The following is a 19,476-nucleotide window of genomic DNA, read 5'->3' as shown; positions in this document are numbered from 1 at the left end:
CGTTGCGGTCAAAGTGTTCCCATGTCCTGAGAAAAGTGAGTCTGCACGATGTCTGATTGTGACGTAGAACTTGGATGGCGTCAGTCAGGTAGAAGTAGAAATAGTGGAATTTAAATCTGTGGGTGGTGTAGTTGTGTTTCCCTGTTTTCACGGCTCGGTCCAATTGTTGTTGGATGTTTTTCCCCTCCGTGTACATGTCGATGACTATGGCGTGCTCCTCTCTTATGTGCTGAAGCCCAGGCACTGCCGAAGTTTGGGCTGAAGTGCCACTCAAACCCACCAAACAGGTCGATCGCGGAGGCTGTTTCAGACTCGCAACCGTCGTACATGTCATCAATGCAATCTGTCGCCATGTCCAGAGGGAATCCAGCAGCCTTAGTTTTCTGCAGAGGACCGCTGAGAGACATGCTACGGTGAGCAAAGTCAACAATTGCACAGGGTTTGGGATTATTGAGCGTAAATATCCAAGTAACAAAGCACTGTCACCCGCACCTCGGCAGGTTTCTGAGGCCACCAGAGAAGTAGAAATGGGTCGTGATACAAAAGGAGCGCCACAACCAAAAACACACAGAGGGTTGCCCAGTTTCTCAGTGACTTCAACACACATACTGGCCCTTTGCCAGACTTCATATCTGAATGAAAAGAAGGAGAAAAACGTTGTACTAAAATACATTTTCTAGCTTTTTCTAACACCATGAATATGCACACTGTATAATCATGTTACTTGCATGCACATTGACACTATCTGTATGCCTAAGTCTGCAAGTAAAAGTATGAGCCTCATGGCTGACATGTAGGAGATAAACGATAATCCATAATCAGGACCCATATAACATTTACTTGGAGACTGATGCATCAATAGACATCATTATATTCTCCACCAACAGTGTATGATATATGATCTGTTTTTGGCCTACCTTTAGATGGTGATATCTTCATCAGCATGATATGCCGTTGAAAGAGTGCTGATGCATTGTTGTTCGCTGTTGTTACAGCTCACAGGATCTACAGGTACGACCACACGGCACAGACATTCTGCGACATCGTTGCCCAGAGCTTCAGAGCTAAAATGGATCTTTGCTTGCGTGCGATGTTTCACCAGTACAGTGAGAAAAAACACAAGTGTTTCTCTTTTCCTGATCTTGCAGCGTAATCTCATAACATTTATGTATTTGTCATGTGTAAATAAAACCTTTGCGCCACACTGGCCCTGTCATTGCACAGCGTGCACTACCAGAGGAAGGTTCCACATGTGGTAACACGAGTAAATCCTGTTTGGTGGCTCGCTCAGGTGAAAACAAAGAAAGATAGTTTATGTCATTGTGTTGGGAAAGACAAAACGCACTGACTAAAACAGTTTTAGGGAGAGAAAAGGAAGATCTCAGCTCATCTCATCACATAAAAGACAATACTTCATCATAGTGCTGCTTAGGATGTGGTAAGTTATAAGAACATTTTAAAAACGTCTACTGTTTTCAAACTGGGATGCCTTGTGCTAACCAATACTGATTTATATGCATCAACTTTAGCGTGTTTGCCTTTCACAGAGTCAAGAGTTAAGCTCCAAATAACTTTACAGCACAGTTCCACACCTTTATTTGTATTCAGATCAACTGTTCTTACAGCACAGCTTGATATGATGTGCTTAACATGGAGTTACAATCCTTTTAAGTAGATTCAACGTGAAATGATACAGTAGGATATATTTGGATGAAATGGCATATCTTACAGTACAGCGCTCAGTTCCAGTTGAGGCCCTGCAAGTTTATGTTTAACTCACATCTTCTCTGTTTTTAGTTCTTCTGGTTTAAACAACAGATTCCCTCTGTTTCAGATACACAATGCCTTCCAGGGAGAGGCAAGCATGTCAGAGAAAAACTTTATCAGCATGTGCCATTACGTCTCTTGTTCTTTTGGTGGGACTGCTGACCTTTGTTGTCGTCTATCTGACGCTCAGCTGGCAGAATATGGTTGGAGAGGTATTTATACACTACATGTTTGACAGTTATAGGACATAAATAATAGAAAATAAATAGAAATAAAAGGTAGTGTTTGAAAAAAAAACAAAAAAAACACACGCATTCCCCATTTTTAAGTACGTACTTTTAAAATAACTATTGCTATTATCTGGAATTGTTTTTTAAGGTCTGTGCAAAAGAGGTTCCAGCCTAATACTGTTCATTGAGCGTACATGTCCATCTACTGGATGAATACTGAACAGCAAGTCTCTCCTCATTTCAGCGTTTCACGCTGGATCTGACCCATGACCTGAATGACAACGCGTACGACGACTGCAGATCCGAAGCTGCAGCTGTGACCGATGAAGCCGTGACGCAGCAATGGGACTCTCGTACAAACTTCAGTCGAGCCTGGAGCGAAGCAGAGCAAAGAGCCAGAGAGCCCGCACACATGTACATGGAGAAACGCCATTCAGTGGCCATATACGTGTACACAAACATTCTGCTGCAACCTGCGCAGCAAAACCTCGAAGAAAGAACTGGAAGACGACAAAAGCAGACATTGGAGCGCCGCTCTCTTTCCGTGTCCCTCAGTGAAGCCGTTCAGATCCTGAGGCACAGTCAGGTGACATGTCTCCGCACAAATTACAGAACAGAGACACTTTTAAATCCCAACATCTCTAAAGAAGCGATTCGTTTCAGTACCTTTGTGTTAGGTTCTGACGGGTGGAGCTTTGGAAGGGGCGCTTCATGTTTTGAAGTATTCACATGTTTCGGAGCCGACGTCACGCCTTACTCCGCCCTGAAGCTCAACAGCCAGGTGCTGATTCCTCCCTATGAGGTTTTCAGAGTCACAGAATCAGAGGCGGATACGCGGATGTGTGAAGTCCTCTACAGACTGGAGAGCAACCTGAACTGCGTCTATGACCGAGAGAGCAATATGTTGCATCCGATATCCGCATTACCAGTTGACGGGTTCTGGCTCATTCTTGCCATCGCGTGCACGATTATTGGATCTCTTTTGCTACCCTTTGTTATTGTGACGGCGTTCGAACGCCATAAGAAAACGTCTGTTCACAGTGCCCCGTCTTTTCATAACAGCACTCACCCAGCCGGTGGTGTCATTTAAAGGGTCAGATTTGATTTGTTCCTTTAGCTTTAGCAATCACATTATGACAGACAGTTCGAAATGTGATGATGTGTCGGAAGAGGGAAGGAAAAACAAAAGGTTAATGTTCATAATTGTATCATGTAACATTTGAAAATGGTGTTGGTTTAAATTTCAGACTTGCCATGTTGTAATGCAGTTTCTCTGTTACTTACTTCGGCTTAGCTTGTTGCAGATGAATTAGCAGCGATGTGTGATGTGCTCCGAGGGATACAGTGTCTTCACTGAGATTATAATAGAACATGCATATGAAGACCTGGATTAAAAATGTGTGTCATTAAAGAGTATTGGACAAGGCAACATATCTGAAAGGCAATGTCTCAGTCTGCTTGTTAGTCGACAAAGTTTATTGCCCTTTTAACATCATTCAATCGATAAAACGTGGAAGATAGAGTGAGTCGCTCGATGCATTCATGAAACCTTACATGTGTGTAGTTGAACTGAAGGCTGAGTTCAAAGATGGGTGTTGTCCGAGCAAGGGAGCCCAAGGATTTGGCGTCACGGCTGGTGTGATCCCATCGCGAGATACTCTCCAGTATCTCTCTCTTATCTTCTCTCCTCTGTCTGCATGTTGTAAACTTTGTGCCCTCTAAATCATGGAATATTATTAGAAGATGGCACAACCAAAGTGTATGATGTATTTTATATTACATAAGGTGTAATTTTTCAGAACAAAATTGATAGTCTTTTATGTTGCCCTTGCTCAGACCACACCCATCTTCAAACTCAGCGTGCATTTTAGTCTCGAATAACAGTTGCGTGACTGCACCCTGCGCGGTTGCTATCACTGTACCAAAATATGACCACAAACAGACAAGCACGGTGACACCTGGCAAAGTACTCAAAACTGCTTCTCTGGTGGTGTCTCCAAGAGCACAAGGTGAAAACAATACCAGCCACACTGTCACGGTGGGTAAAGAAATTTGAGGCGCTCACATTCATTCTCCTCTAATGTTTCCAGTGTCAGTCGACGTAATGCTCCAAGGTCAAAATGTCAAAATGAGGCCTTTCTAATCGACAAGGGGCCGGTGTGTGATTCACACATATTCAGCAATGTGTTGAGTTGGACGTAGGATATAAATTGACCTATATTGAAAGTTATTTGGTTTTAAGAACGAGCATAACGAGCAACAAAGTTCACTGAAGGACGGTGGGATGAACGGACAAACAGGACTTTTACCAAGGAGATTGCCGTTGTTATCAAACCAAAAGTAAGTCTAAATTTGATACCTAACGACATAAGAATGGTCATTTATTGTGCGTTTCTGCAAACATGATGAAAGGTATTTAAGAAATCTATCACGGTTCAGAAATGTGAACATTCAGTGTATCAGCTGGAAGAAATGTAATGTATCTGCGGTTACTGTAGAGACGTACAGTGATGGCTGTGTTTGAATGTACTTGAAGGAACAGGTATGTCAGCACAGTTGTTGGTGACGCACAAGTTCAAATACAGCTCCGATCTAGTGAAGGGTGTCCTCTGGTCCAGTAGCTTCATGACCCGATGTGAGGTCCTGGGGCAGGGATGTCGTATGTGTACAGATTGTAAAGCCTATACAAAATAAACTGAATTGAATGACGGCGCAGCCTGATACCCACTAAACATCATGCAATAAGCAACACATTTCACCGTGTGATTGATAACTGATCAACGTCACGTGTCGATGTCGCAATCATATTCACATTCTTCTCCGAGATTTCACAATACTTTGTTGATGAGCAAAGCAGTGAAGAGGTCAAAGTAGGTCAGCTACTTCAGCTCCCCGTTCAGGAAGTTTATCTTCTTGACTATGTAGTCTTAGACTTCTTTGTGTAAAAAGACTTACATATCAAATAAAGGTGAGGTACAAAATATGCTGTTGAACAGGATTTTGTGACAACATGCAGACAGATTTTGACCTGCATTCCACCAGATGTGCCACTGTGTACGTGCGAGTGTAAACGTTCTCGAGTTTCTTTCATTTGAGATTATGTACCGTGCATCCCAATCCGATTAGCACAGGAGTGACATTTTAGTAATGAAATCAAAAGCGAAGTATGTGTTTACACCATAACTTGAACAGCCACAACGGATTTCAGAAGGGTTTAGAAATTTGTAAAAAACTAAAACTAAAATCACCTCCTATGGATTCTCGCCTAATAATTGTCAGTTTCATACAAATTACATTTTGCAACTGTGACATAAGCTTCGGACGATGACACATCCAATGGAGACATAGTTTTCTCAATGCATCATCAACAACATGTCAAAACACTGATAGTATCAGGTCTGTTGGAACAAAGCATACATTGCTAAACAGTATGTGGGTGTGTTTCTTTAAGATTGGACAGATAACGATATAAGATGCTATGTAAAAGAGCATGGCTGCCATTTGCTGTGGAGCAACAGAGGAAAATCTAATAAACACATTTGTGTGTGTGTGTGTGTGTGTGGGTGTGTGTGTGTGTGTGTGTGTGTGTGTGTGTGTGTGTGTGTGTGTGTGTGTGTGTGTGTGTGTGATATAAATCTTATTATCAGAGGTGAATTCCATTCTTTATTTTACAGGTATTCCAAATGGGAAAAACTTTAAAGACAAACATGCTACATCCAAAAATGATCTTACTCCACTTTACCGACTGTACCGGCCACAGTGTCTGTCATCATCTCCTACCACACACAAACTTTGTAATTTGCGATTTGGACTACATCAAAGAAACTGAATTGAATTGAATGGATGCCAGGCTAGCTTTTTCCCCCGCTTTCCAGTCTTTATGCTAAGCTAACCAGCTCCGTATTGATACACGGACATGTTTTAAGTGTTCCTTAAGCTGGACACAGATTGCCCATTGAAGTGAATGTGTGTCTACGTGTGATTGGGTGTGCCGCTCACAACAGATGGATTGATTGATTAATGTTGTCCTTACAATAACATGTATTACATGCAAAGCAAAGCAACGGCATACACACGCAGACAAAAATGTGTGGGAGTTCTATTCCTCAGCTCAGTTACTGAAGACAGACGCAACTATAAGAGAGAAAAATGAGGGCGCATTTGTACAGCACATTTTAACAACAAGGCGATTCAAAGTGCTTCACATAAAACCATAAAGCCAAACATTATGCAGATTTAAAAAAGCTAAATAAAATGAATAAAAGTTGCAGTGCAGTTGAAAAAAATTAAATCCACTTGCCGCAATTGAGTCTGGTTCAATTAAAGGCAACCTTAAACAAAAATGTCTTCTGGATTTAAAGGATTTGAGGGTCTCAGCAGACCTGCAGCTTTCAGGGACTTTGTTCCAGATATGTGGAGCAGCAAAGCTGAACGCTGCCTCTCCACAGTTAGTTCTGACTCTTGGAACAGAAAGTAGACCAGAACCAGACGACGTGAGGGGTCGGGATGGTTCACAAGGTAACAGCAGACCACAAACGTATTTAGGCCCTCATAAACTATTCATTGCTTTAAAAACCAGCAGCAGGATTTTAAGGTCAATTCTTTGTTTGACACACCATTACATGTAGTCAAGTCTACTGAAGATAAATGCATGGACAAGTTTCTCTAAATATTTAAAGATAGGGACAACACATATCCTGTGATTGGTGTAAAGCCACCAACTGCTTGTCTAATTTTCTGAATTTTGGATTGGAGCGTAGCAGCTATTGACACCGAAGGGTTTGTTAGCCTATTAACAGCAGCAAATAAGGCGCGTGCATTGTTATTGTTTTTTGGTTATGATGTCAGAGAAGAAGAACTTTCTTGCATTTCTTGCATTTCTATGTTCCAAATTACAATTGCGAAGTCTCTCTTTATGAATACCATAGTGAACCTGTAGATTAGTTTTTCGTCACCTGCCCTCTATTGTGACCAGCGCAGCATTTCCCCAACGGGATGGGAGTTCTATTCCTTAGTTCAGTCACTTTACGACAGATGCACACACAAGAATGAGGGCACACACTGTCTCTCAGCACACACACGCACACACATTGTGTCACACAATGCTAATAAAGGAAGACTGAATCGTGGCAACGTCTGAATAAGGCCGAATTGCTAAAACGCAAAGTAGCACGGGTAAGAGTATGTGAAATATATTTGCATTTGTGTATCGTTAATTGTGTGTAGTTAATTGGTAGTAAACATGAGTAATCTTACATATGTTCTAGTTTGAATTAGAAAGTAGTCGTAGTCGTGTTAAATGTTTTAACGTAATCTCTGGATATCACACCAATTCTAGTTGGTAACTGTGTTTGTTGTAAAATGTAAAATACATTCCTGACTTTCACTTTCTATTTCTTCCTCAGGTGTTTTCCGTCCTCAGTACAACTGGTTCACCGCCCGTAACCACCCAGTTGTTTTGTACAAAAAGGTGAAGGAAAACAAACAGGTATGGGGAGGAGTTGGAACAGTTGAGAAGGTTTGGAGAAAGTATAATTCAGATTTCTTCCTGTCCAACTTCAGTGCTCATCATGGCAGTCTGGTTCACGGTGGCGTTGGCCATCTCCCTGCCAGCTGTCACTTACAGCTTCAAACCCCTCTTCTCATTTGAAGGGGATTCCACCACTCACCGTGAGATCACACAAAGGGCAGTCCTCAGAAAGACGGCTGAGGTCTGCCGAGATATTGCCGCCTCTGAGGGACGGGACTTCAGCCTGACAGTGAGTCAAAAAAGCCACAGCGAAATGATGTATTATATGTATTTTTTATAATGTTTTCTATATGTAAACAATTTCTCCACTTATATTGTGGTGGTGGTGATTTAAAAGAATGTTTGTGCAAGAGTTGGGGCAATCAATCCAACAGTTTGACTGAAGGAAGTTAGGGTCAACCCTTTGGACACAATGATGGAAAAACATTAATTAATTACAACTAAACCAAGTGCATAGTTTGCTCTTGCAGTAACTTACGGTTTCTGGAGGCACCCCTGGAGGTAATGTTGTTTTTTAGCAAACTCCCTTTTTTAGCTCTGGCTTCCACTTTGACATCTGCGCCCAGATCACTCACATAGTTTTTCTGAGGCAAAACTACTGGAAGATGGAGATACATGCGTCTCTATTATCATTATATTAAAAACAGTTTAGCGCAAAATTGCATTAGACTGGAACACAAGAGTACGGCTTGCTGTCTCTGAGGGACGGCCTGACTGTGACTCAAAAAAGCTACACTAAAATGATGTAATATACATAGTTTTATTATTATTTCTATGACATAAGCACAATTTCTCCACATGTAACCTTGTGGTGGTGTTTCCCCAAGAGAGAGGGGCAATCAAACATGTAGTTTGACTGAAGAAACAATAGGGTCAACCCTTTTTGACACAATAATGGAAAATCATGAATTAATCAATTAATTTATTACAGCTAAACCAAGAGCATATTTTACTCTAGCAGTAACATAAGTTTTCGAGAGACGCCCCCTGGAGGTATTGTTGTCATTCTTTTGGCAAACCGCTCCCTCTGTGAGCTCTGACTTCCACTTTGTCATCTGTGCCCAGATCACTCACATAGTTTCTCCTCAGAACTAGGATCGATATTACAAAGTGCACTCAGTAATTTATGTCATGTCTTTGTTTCCAGATTGATGACAGCCTGTCAACTGGCATGGTGCAAGAGGCTTGTTCCTCAACAGGCACCTCCAGCTCTCTGCTCTCGACTGTCATTTTCACAGCGTTCATTGCCGACATGTACTTCAGCAACGCAAACGTGGATTTGATTTATGCGCTGAGTGAAGCGCACCATTTTGATGCTGAGACCTTCCAGGGAGGGCGGGATGTCATAACAGCAGGTAGACGTCAAACATTGCTTTCCCACTGAAGACATCCATGAAATCACAATTAGGAAAATAGTTCAGTTTTCAGTTAACTCTCGTTGTTCTCTATTCTGCCACTAAGGTGTGTCTGCTGTGAAGGCCAGTGTGAAGCTGGAAAATTTCATCACAGGGAGGTTTCAACTTGGAGGAGTCTTTCATACCCTACAGGTGAGATTTAAGATTGTTATTTGGACAGTGGTTTCATTTTTTTAAACGTGAGAGACATGATCATAACAGCAAGCAGTAATGATGCGCTAAATGATGTTTCTGGCTCTGTACATTAAGGACTTCTACAGCCACAGCAACTGGGTGGAGCTGGGGAACAATGCTCCTTACAGCACTCTGATCAAACCAGACCAACCACTGCAGAACTTGGCAGGTAGGAATGGTAGTCAATTATAGAGTCTGATGGTATCAACTCTTGAACACAAACATGTTGCCTAGTTACTGTTTACTGTACATGCTTGAGGCACATTCGTTTATCTGTCACCTGTCAGTCAATAAATACCCATCCTGTCGTGGTATGCATTTAATCACACAATCCACAATTGAAAATCAATATTCAACATACGCAGCTAGCCTAGCGTAGCCTAACTTAGCTGCTCCGTGGAGGCAGTGGCATCAACGGTGGGTGCAGTGGGAGAGCCAAGCGGGGTAAAAAACAACAACACAAAAAGCAGAAAAAAAAACAGTTCACTCACTCAATGCTGTTCACTTAATAAAGACAAAGACCATCTTTCTCTTTGTTAACAGTTAAGAAGTGCGCGACATTGACGCCGGTGAGGATCCCCTCCATAAAAAAAAGGCATAAAGTAAATCCACGTCCATAATGAAATAGCTGTAACTTTGTGATTCTGTTTAGGCCAGCAGAGAAGGGTTAGCTGGCCCTGATAGCCCGCCACTTATAGGTATACTTCTCTTGTGTAACGTGTAAAATGTGTTTGTGAAACTATATTGTTTCGGAAACGTTACCCAATGTTTTCAGATGAGTTAACCGTGCCAGTTTACATCTTTTTTTGTTCTTGAATTTGCTGCAGGCCCAACGACACCGACATGTAGAAACTGTACAGGAGGAAACTGTGAGAACAACCTCCTGCCTGACCTGCTGCAGCAGGGGCTTCTCACTTCAGGGTACTTCAACGTCTTCTCCCCAGAGAAACCTGCAGGTGACTTCAAGGAGACATCCACGTGTTTGTTCTGTTGCACCATAAGATCTTTTGACGTAAACTAACAAACATATTCTCTCTGCTGAAAGGTAAATGCAGCCACGGTGGATCACTTGATCAGACGAGCACACGTGACCCAGTGGGAGGCATCAATAAGGATGATGTCGGGTCCAGTCATGGCTCACTTCACCACAAAGCAGCAGATTTGGCTGTGAAGGCCACGATGGAGCTACTGGAGGACATCAGACTAGTTTCCGGAGACAAGAACTTCCTGCGGTACGGGCCGACGTCACGTGACATCAGCTATATGAAAACCTACACAACCGCAAAAAAAACCATATGGCTACTGAAGGATGAATGTGGGGTGGACAAATTACACCAAATTAAAGCAAAGAAAATGCTTCCCTTTGAAATAAAGTAAATTATATGTCTCCCAGATTTCTGGATTTTTGCAAACTATCTGAGCTTTAATCAGAATGGTCGGTGTCCTACATCTGTTTACTGGGCTGCTTCTAAAAAAAAATTTCTGTGCGCAAGGTCAAATGGAAACCATTGATTAGTGACAGATGAAATCTGCTCGATCAGCTGTGTAAAGTAATGCTTTGTCTCTCTGGTGTTCATACAGGTTGATGGGCCTCTCCCAGTCCTCTGCGCTGTGTTTTGTCATTGACACCACAGGCAGTATGAGCGATGACATCGCCGAGGCAAAGAGAGTCTCCTTCGACATCATTGACAGTAAGAGGGGAACCCAGCAGGAGCCATCCGCCTACATATTGGTACCCTTCAATGACCCAGGTACAGACATCTGTCTGTAGTTCAGGAGTGAAGTTTGATCCTTTTTAAGTAGAATTTACGAGTTTATGCCGCTTCCATATAAAGTAATTTATTTCTTGTTTTACGTACACATTAAGAACATTTTATAAAATTGCAATAGTTTTTTGTTCCATTGTAAACTGTGTGTTTACTGGTAACTGTTATCTATTCTATTTCCAGGTTTTGGACCTCTGATTATGACAACCGATGCAGATACTTTCAAAGACAACATCAACAAGCTGTCTGCAAGTGGAGGAGGAGACAACCCAGAGTTGTGCTTGTCTGGACTGCAGGTGTGATGAATGATAAAATATCAAGCTAAATTATTGCCAAGCCTTGAATGCAATATTAATCCAAACGTGAATATAAAAGTGGCTAGCACTGTCGCCTCACAGCAAGAGGGGCCGGGGTTCAAATACTGGTCTTGCAGGTCCTTCTGTGTGGAGTTTGCTGTTCTCCCCGTGTCAGCATAGGTTCCCTCAAGGTTCTTCGGCTTCCTCTCACAGTCCAAAGACTTGCAGCTTAGGTTAATTGGACTCTAAATTGCCCGTAGGTGTAAATGGCTGTATGTCTCCATGTCTGTCCTGCGATGGACTGGCGACTTGCAGGGTGAACCCTGCCTTCGCACATTGACAGCTGGGATCGGCTGCAGTGCCCCGCGACGCTAATATAGGATAAGCAGTTTGGATTATGCAATGGATGTTGTTTTAGTTTATTCAATAAAGACACTTTAGATTGACAAATAAATGTGTTTGTCTCCGTCAGCTTGCCCTGACTGGTGCTCCACCCTCCTCTGAGATTTTTGTCTTCACTGATGCTCCAGCTAAAGATGCTTACCTGGAAAGCACCATCGCAGCCCTTATAGAGAGCTCCAAGTCTGTGGTAAGCGTTTACTTTTTAACCATCACTGCTCTCTAAATGTCAACACATTCCATAAACAAACTATGAAATAGTATGTTCACAATTGTGGATATGTGTGTGTCTTTTTTTCTATCTGTGTACTTTAGGTTACTTTCATGTTGACAGACGTCCTGGTTAGTCGACGGCGCCGCAGAAATTCTCAGAGTTCACGTTCATTGAGCCAATTAGACACTCAGCTGTACCGTGACCTCGCCCAGGCCTCTGGAGGTCAGGCCATTGAGGTCACCAAGTCAGACCTCTCTGTGGCTACAAGTGTCATAAGGGATTCATCAGCCACTGCTGTGGTAAGACATCGACGAGGAAAATCCTACCTGATGAAAGATGCTACTGTACAGTACATAAACTAGATGTTTATGTCACTTCTTTTTCAGGTGACAGTTTTTCAGGTAGTGAGTAATCCAGGACAGCCGGATAATTTTACATTTACCGTTGATGGATCTCTCAGGAACCTGACTGCCTACATCACAGGAACATCATCTCTCACTTTTGATCTCACCAGCTCAACAGGTGTTGTGAATGTGACGGAGCATTAGGGGAAGAGGGAATGAAAGGGGAACCAACAACGCCACCTCGGCCCTATTTTTCGTACCTGGTTTACTGAGTCAGCTGGATAATTTTGATGAGATGACACGTGAGGCTTTTTGAAGCAAGTTTAGAAATATCACCATAGCTACACATGTAGATCCCTTAATCTGGTCCCGAGCAGGTTTAGTAAAAGTTTACTGGATAAGTTGGCCACTCCTCCCAGACAAAAAGCAGCTTCCTTCCTCATTGATGAAGGAGCGATATTAACTATATTAGTTTTATGGGGAGAAAGTGCCTCCAGATCGCCAAGATCCGTTCTCACATCATGATGACTTCCTGTATGAGCGCTATCGATTCTGCCGACAAGGACTCATTTATTTACTAAACTTTCTGAAGCCGTACATTCAACACCACATGGCACAGTCGAGTGTTGGCCGTCTCACATACTTTACACAAACTGGATCACAGAAGGATTGTGTTAAAAAAAATTTAAAAAAATTAAAAAGGCACAAGGCCACAGGTACATGTTTGTGTCAGCAAATCGGAGAACATCGTGAAAGCCGCTGCATGCCGTGCTGTTCGTAACGTTTATTTAGCGCTTAAGAAACTTATGGACGTGTCGAAGGCACTCATAATTATATCAGTGTTATTAGTAAACCATACATATCATTGTAGAACATGATTACGGTGGACTCATAAGAACATAGAGAATCACACACAATTTCTTTTCACAGCTTCAATTGATTAAATTTCTGATTATGAATAATACATACTGATCCGCTCATACACATTTAAACTCCAAGTTATATGTAATCCACACACATTAATATAGACAAACTGTATATAGTACATAATACACGCATTTAGTATATATATCCTCATAAGTATATTGGTTTACTACTGCCAGCAGGCACATTTTAATAAATATAATCTGATTAATTTGGGTGATGATGCACTTAAAATTAGCCCATACATTTTCCAAACACTGACATTTACTTGTGTGATATTTTGCGATGCGAATATTCTAGGGATGGGCAAAGTTAAAAAAAATACTGATTAATTGCATGATCAAATTTAATAATGAAGTAAAAACTAGTGTATTGCACGCTTTTATTTTAAAGTAATGTCATCACAACAATATGATAGCACTCTGGAGCAACAACAAGTTAACATACATAGTTTATAAATATGTTTTCTTTTTTTATTCTCTGAACAGATACTGTTCAGTAGTAAGGGTCCCTGTGAGGGACAAGCCACTCCTGTCCATGTTCAGTTTGTTGCTTACCAAAGATGTATGTTAAATACCAGCAATTAATTAGCTTTATACAAAGGTAATTACTGCTTTTCATGTTTCAATTCAGTTTTTTTTCCTAAGTGAGAAAAATCGATACATGTTTTCACGTCAGGCTCAAGTCGGCAAATTGTCCGGTGAGGCTACGGAAGCGCTGATCATCTCCTGCTCGTCACCGGAGAAAAGTGACACTCGGATTTCATTTGCCATTGTAGCAAGAGAACATCATAAATTTGACGTTCGACTTTGCTCCCTTTTGAAGAGGAACATGCATGCCCAATTATCCTGAGGACTGACGTCTGGTTACAAAGAACGAGACCATTTGAGGGCGTTTCAGCCTTTGAAGAACTGACATAGCTTGACGTCAATCATATCGGTATCTGGATTATAGAACATTTGAGTTTACTTTGTTAAACCATGTACGAAAAATGGGGCCTTGAGGACTTACACCATGAGAAATATAAGTTTAACATTTTTTTTAAAAGACAGTTTTATTACTAATATTTACATTTGGTTTTATAAAATTAATCAGAAGTTCAAGGAATTATAGCAAATCATCAAAAACAAACTAAAAGCCAAAACATGCAGGACAGCAAAACAGACAAATGGGCTTGGCAAAATATGCAAACAGTAGAACCGGAAAAACAAAGCAGGCAAAACAAAACAGGCATAGCAAACAGATCAAATGGATGGCAAAACAGCAGCAGGTGAACCTATAAACAATGCTGCAAAATAAAAATAAAAATTCTGACTGTTTCGTAGTCATATGGAAGTACTATAAATGAATATCTAAAAACTCACTGTGAGCAACCACAAGGCCAGGACAGGGGGCAAAAGGGAGTGAGTCTATGACAACAGGTGCCTTAAATTGGCGCTGTTTGGGGGAGGAGCCAGCCTAAGCCCTATTCTCCCTTCTCTGGGGAGCATACCCCACTAAATTACCGTATTCCTTCATTAGAGCATGTTTAGCTTGGTTTTTCTGGTCAACCAAAGTGTTATTTTAACATATTTCTTTCCTCTAGGTGTATCTCAGAGTTCCAGTCAGTCCAGTGGTCCTCTGGCATCTTTCACCACAGCAGGAAACCTACGGCGTTTAAGCCTCAACACTGACAATCAAACCGGCTTATGGGAAATTAGAGTTAACTCTAGTGAACCCTATTCTGTGAAGGTCACAGGTCAGTAGAAGAATATATATCACTTGTTAACCTGTGAGAATTATATGAGAATATTTTCAAACAATTGTACTACATTTTATAATGATCTTAGCTGTGTATATGGCCAATAGGTCAAAGCTCAGTGAACTTCATTTTTAATCTTGTGGAAGCTCATGAGGGAGCCCACGGGGACTTCAGTCTAAAGGAGGGACGTCTTTTCTCAGGTCAGAGCACTTAATAATTATATAATTATAATAATTTATTTTTACAGTTTGTACAATTAGTGTGTGTGTGTATAAAGGGGTGTCTCAGTTCTCTTGTATAGTTGTTTGCTTATGTATAAACACTGTTTAAGTCTGATATTTGAGCAGTCACACTCATCTGGTTTCCCCTTCTCTCTTGCCTCAACTTTCAGGTGGTAATGCCAGCCTCTTGGTCTCTGTGACAGGAAGTGACACCGTAAAGGTCACGGAGGTCACTCTGTTTGACAGCTCAGGGCCAACAGAGGTCAACGGATCACTGCAGGCATGTCACACATTACATTTGAGAATTTAACCTTTTGAGCCCAAAGTCCCCCCCATAGAGGAGGAGAAACCCGGTTCTGGAGGCCTTAGTGAGGTCTGTTCAAGTAGTCATATTAACCCCAAATGAGCTTGAATACTAGAATTTATTTGTGAAAGGTCCTGGGACAGGGATATTATGTGTACAGATTGTAAAGCCCTCTGAGGCAAATCTTGTATTTGTGATTTTGGGATATACAAAATAAACTGAATTGAATTAAAAATTCAATGAACATCCAGTATTATATGAGCAAGATTTCCCAAAAATGCCTCCCTGAGCGGTCACCAAGTTTTTCAAACTGTATGGTTCAGGGCCTTAACAATATCCCACATACTAATAATACACCTTTTTGGAAAGATTAGGACCTAAACAATCTTATAAAAACAATCATTGGGATGTTGTAAGGAGTTTCAGTTAAAAATGGAAAAGTTATAATCTTTATGCCAAAACATGGTCGGATTGGTGGATGGTGGGTATCCAATGTTTATAGATTTCCGCTTGACATGTGATGCGACATGTGACGCGTTCTCAGAATCCTCCCCCTACCATGGAAGACAGCGTAGTCAAAAAACAAGGAAGGAAGTAGGAAAAACAGTCCGGCCACATTGGGGTTTTTCAGGTACTAATATACGACACACAAGAATTCTTAATGCTTCATGAGACTCCGACAAGCTTGTAGGGTTACGGGGCAGTGTCTTTTATTGCACTCCTACTTTGCAAAGTGTTCTTATTAACGATCTCGTGAAATGTTACGGCTGCCGCCCGGAAGTGACGGCGAGGTTACGCGGTTTATGTAATTACTAGGGTTGGGCAAAGTTGAAAAAATTTAACTGATTAATCACATGATTGTTTTTGTGATTAATCACATTATGAGCCCTGTTATGGACAAGCCACTCCTTCTTTTGTCCATGTTCAGTTTGTTGCATATCTTTAAAGATGAATGTTAAAGACCAGCAATTAATTAACTTTATACAAAAGCAAATGTTGGGCTTGAATAAGTGCACTGGAGTCTGATTGAATGAGGTGGAGATGTGAAGGACAGCTGACAGGTATCAGTGAGAGAGGATCTGGATCTGCATTTGTTGAACTTTATCACTGAGAATGTTTGTTCTCATGTGAAGGTAGATCCAAAAACATCTTCTGAGCAGGCCTCCTCCTGTTGGTGAGGCTACGTAAGTGCGCACGCACATACATAAATCGCCTTCAAAGTAAAAGCAGTGCTGTTGTAATGCATTTATGGCGTGCATCTTATTTATTTATTTTTGTTTTTTGATTGATGCGGACCGGACTAAAAAGCTCTGGTATGCCTCATAGAGATTTAAAGTGCAGTACCTGCTCTTAGCGCATGATCAAATCATTGTCGCCGTTAATGGATTGCTGCGATAAGGCATTTATAACGCGTTAACGTGCCCAGCCCTAGTAATCACATAAACTTAACGGTAAATTTAATTTTGTCTGAGCCGATAAAACTCTTCTCACAAGCCTTTACGGTATTTCAGCAATTTAAATGAAGTTAGTCAACGTTGTGGTCCAGCGATCCTTTAGGTAACGTCACTCGACTTTTCTGCATACCATTTGATTTTCCATATAAAAAGATGTTATATGTTCTGTTTAGAAGTAATTGCAAAGCATTGAAATATCAGGCAAATAGTACTAAAAACTGCAACTAGACAAAATCTAGTCATTCTGACGATGTCATGCTCATACTTTCTCTACTGGTGCTCCACAGTCGGTGGGAAGTGGTAACTTCCTGGTGACATTCACTGGAGTCCCTGCAGGTGACTTTGTGGTTCGCCTAAAAGGAGAGGACAGCAGCTCCTCCTCCAGGTCAACATCGAGCCTCTTCCAGAGACAAGCCTCCACAAAGATCAAGACATCCAGCGTCTCTGTTACAGTGAGCTCAATCATACTCAGTGTTTTGTCTCGGTTCTTCACTTTGACTCTGCATTTGTAGAGTAAATGACCTTGACAGGTCTTCATGACTGCTGGACTAGCTTGTGGAAAGTTTTGTTAAATAACCAGCAGTATATCCATATACTCAACAAAATAGTACCAATATCATCATGAATAAGTAAAACTGAGTCTACTCTCATGAACATTGGTGTCGATAACACCCTCTCAATAATACAAATTATAGCATGCTGATGAATAAGTATAATGTTCACACTGTATTGCTCACCCCGCGTCCTCATCTCTCTTATTTAGGCCCAAGCCAACAACACCATCATTGAACCCGGCTCCACCATCTCCGTCCCATTCACAGTCACCACAACCACCAATGGAGTTGTGAATGACTCCGCAACCGGGACGTTCACAGTTCGAGCAAACAATGACCGCAGATATACTTCGTCTTCACCCAGCACCGTTACCATAGCGGCTGGCGATGGGGGCAAAGCCAACGGCACCGTCACCTTAACAGCACCAGCCAGTGCTGCGTCAGGAACCGACGTGACCCTCACCATTGAGGCAGAAAACACAGCCGACAACGACATCAACTACACTGTCCTCCGGTTGTCTATCGTTGCCAAGGTAAGAGGAAAAGCTCAGGTACTGTGGATGTGGAATTATAGGAAGCAGGATGTGGTCGCGAGTTACTGCACGAGGAGCAAGAAACATAAATATTTTACCGTTGAGTAATGGTCATATACATAATACACTTACGAGTTTTATTTGTGTTTCGTCTCTTTGTTCATCTCTCAAACGTCCTGTTTCTGTGTCTCCAGGTGACAGATATTAACCGCCCAGTGTGCCAGGTAGTTAGTTCATCCACCAGTTGTCCGTCCTCGTCATCGCTCTGTACTTCCTCCCAGTGGGAATTCATGGCTAATTTCACCGACGGCATCAACGGAACTGGCATTGAGAGCGTCACCCTCCGTAAAGGGAACGGTACCCTAAATACCAGCAAAGTGGTGGGAGCAGGGGGTGAGAACATCACAGTGGTTTCCTACAGCGCCTCCTGCTGTTCACAGAATGTAGAGCTGGCTGCTGTGGACAAAGTAGGCAATGTGGGGACATGTGCGGGACAGGCGAGAGCGTCTGCCACGACGGCCCCCGTTACTACTGTTACGACAGCTGCACTTAACACAACGTCTACTGGAGGGCGCACACAGAGCATGTCACACTATCTCTGGCTCAGCGTTGCGGTTCCTCTCCTGTGGAAGTAAACGGGAGAAAGAGAAATTACACTGTACATGTGGAATTAAAGCACATGAATCAAGTCTTTTATAGTTTACATTGTTTTCATCAGATGTGTTGAATTACCACGGATTAAAGTAAAGTCATCAAGGATGAGTGATGCTAATGTCGAATCTGCTATTAGAGAAGTGGCTGCTGGAGGCCAGAATAAGATCATGTTGTTTTTAGGGGTTCAGTAGGTAGTTACATTAGTTCTTCTTTTTAATGTCTCGTGAATTCTTTTTGAAATACTGTTGTTTGAAGGGGATATTCAGTTTAAAGAGAAGTGTTGGTTGATGGGGGTAATCAATAATACAGAGCTTTTTGTTTCAACACTCATTGCTAATCATTGATCTGTGAAGTACAGGTATTACAAATAATAATTTATATGATTACTTTTTTTGTGTATCTTCAGTACTTTCTCTGTGTACTTCAATTAAAGGACCTGAACACCTGCACATGACGTTTATCACATACTATACCCTTACTTTTTTCAACATAATATAGTATTCATTTTTCAAAATACACTACTGTAACTTTAAAAAAAAATCTATTTTATTATATTCTCTTTGGTTTGAGAAATACAAATTCTACTCCTGGTTATCCATTACATGTTTGCAGGTATGAGTCATGTCTAATCAAACCACACACACAAAGTTCTGATGAAATATATTAGCTGAGATTTTAGGTGTTTAACTCTTTAATGAATTGTTCATGAGGATGTTTTTTTTTCATTATAACATTATAACTTTTGTTTATTTGGTCTTATACTTATATTGTTACTTGTGACAGCAACGCAGCAGTAGTATCTCCATCTCTGAAATAGTGTTAAGTTATACTAGTTGATCGTATTGATTCATGTAAGTTTGAGTTTTACTTGGAATTTTGGGTTTTTAGTATACAAATACTACTTTTATCAAAGTAAAATATCTTAGCACCTCTTTCACCATAGACGTTATACATGA

At 41.4% G+C, this 19,476-nt stretch overlaps 2 protein-coding genes across 2 annotated transcripts; both read left to right on the top strand.

Annotated features, from left to right (window-relative positions):
* Positions 1–1,841: 1,841 nt before the first annotated feature.
* On the top strand, positions 1,842–3,087 carry LOC137795029 (ecto-ADP-ribosyltransferase 4-like). The gene is made up of 2 exons (XM_068592240.1): positions 1,842–1,979; positions 2,242–3,087. Exons 1-2 carry the CDS (start codon positions 1,842–1,844, stop codon positions 3,085–3,087), a joined length of 984 nt encoding a protein of 327 aa, XP_068448341.1.
* Positions 3,088–7,567: 4,480 nt separating this feature from the next.
* On the top strand, positions 7,568–18,862 carry vwa10.2 (von Willebrand factor A domain containing 10, tandem duplicate 2). The gene is made up of 17 exons (XM_068592239.1): positions 7,568–7,756; positions 8,675–8,882; positions 8,989–9,074; positions 9,192–9,285; positions 9,944–10,072; positions 10,162–10,348; positions 10,698–10,867; positions 11,066–11,178; positions 11,651–11,767; positions 11,893–12,090; positions 12,178–12,313; positions 14,645–14,797; positions 14,908–15,000; positions 15,192–15,301; positions 17,067–17,231; positions 17,543–17,866; positions 18,061–18,862. The coding sequence occupies exons 1-17, from the start codon at positions 7,568–7,570 to the stop codon at positions 18,499–18,501; spliced, it is 2,913 nt and encodes a 970-aa protein (XP_068448340.1). The 3' UTR covers positions 18,502–18,862.
* The last annotated feature ends 614 nt before the right edge of the window (positions 18,863–19,476 follow it).

Source organism: Clinocottus analis, unplaced genomic scaffold, assembly GCF_023055335.1.
Source record: "Clinocottus analis isolate CAN_PGR_092001 unplaced genomic scaffold, fCliAna1.0.p SCAF_27, whole genome shotgun sequence".
Classification (NCBI taxonomy): domain Eukaryota; kingdom Metazoa; phylum Chordata; class Actinopteri; order Perciformes; family Cottidae; genus Clinocottus; species Clinocottus analis.
Note: the sequence above shows the minus strand (reverse complement) of the source record. Positions and strands in the feature narration are given on the sequence as shown.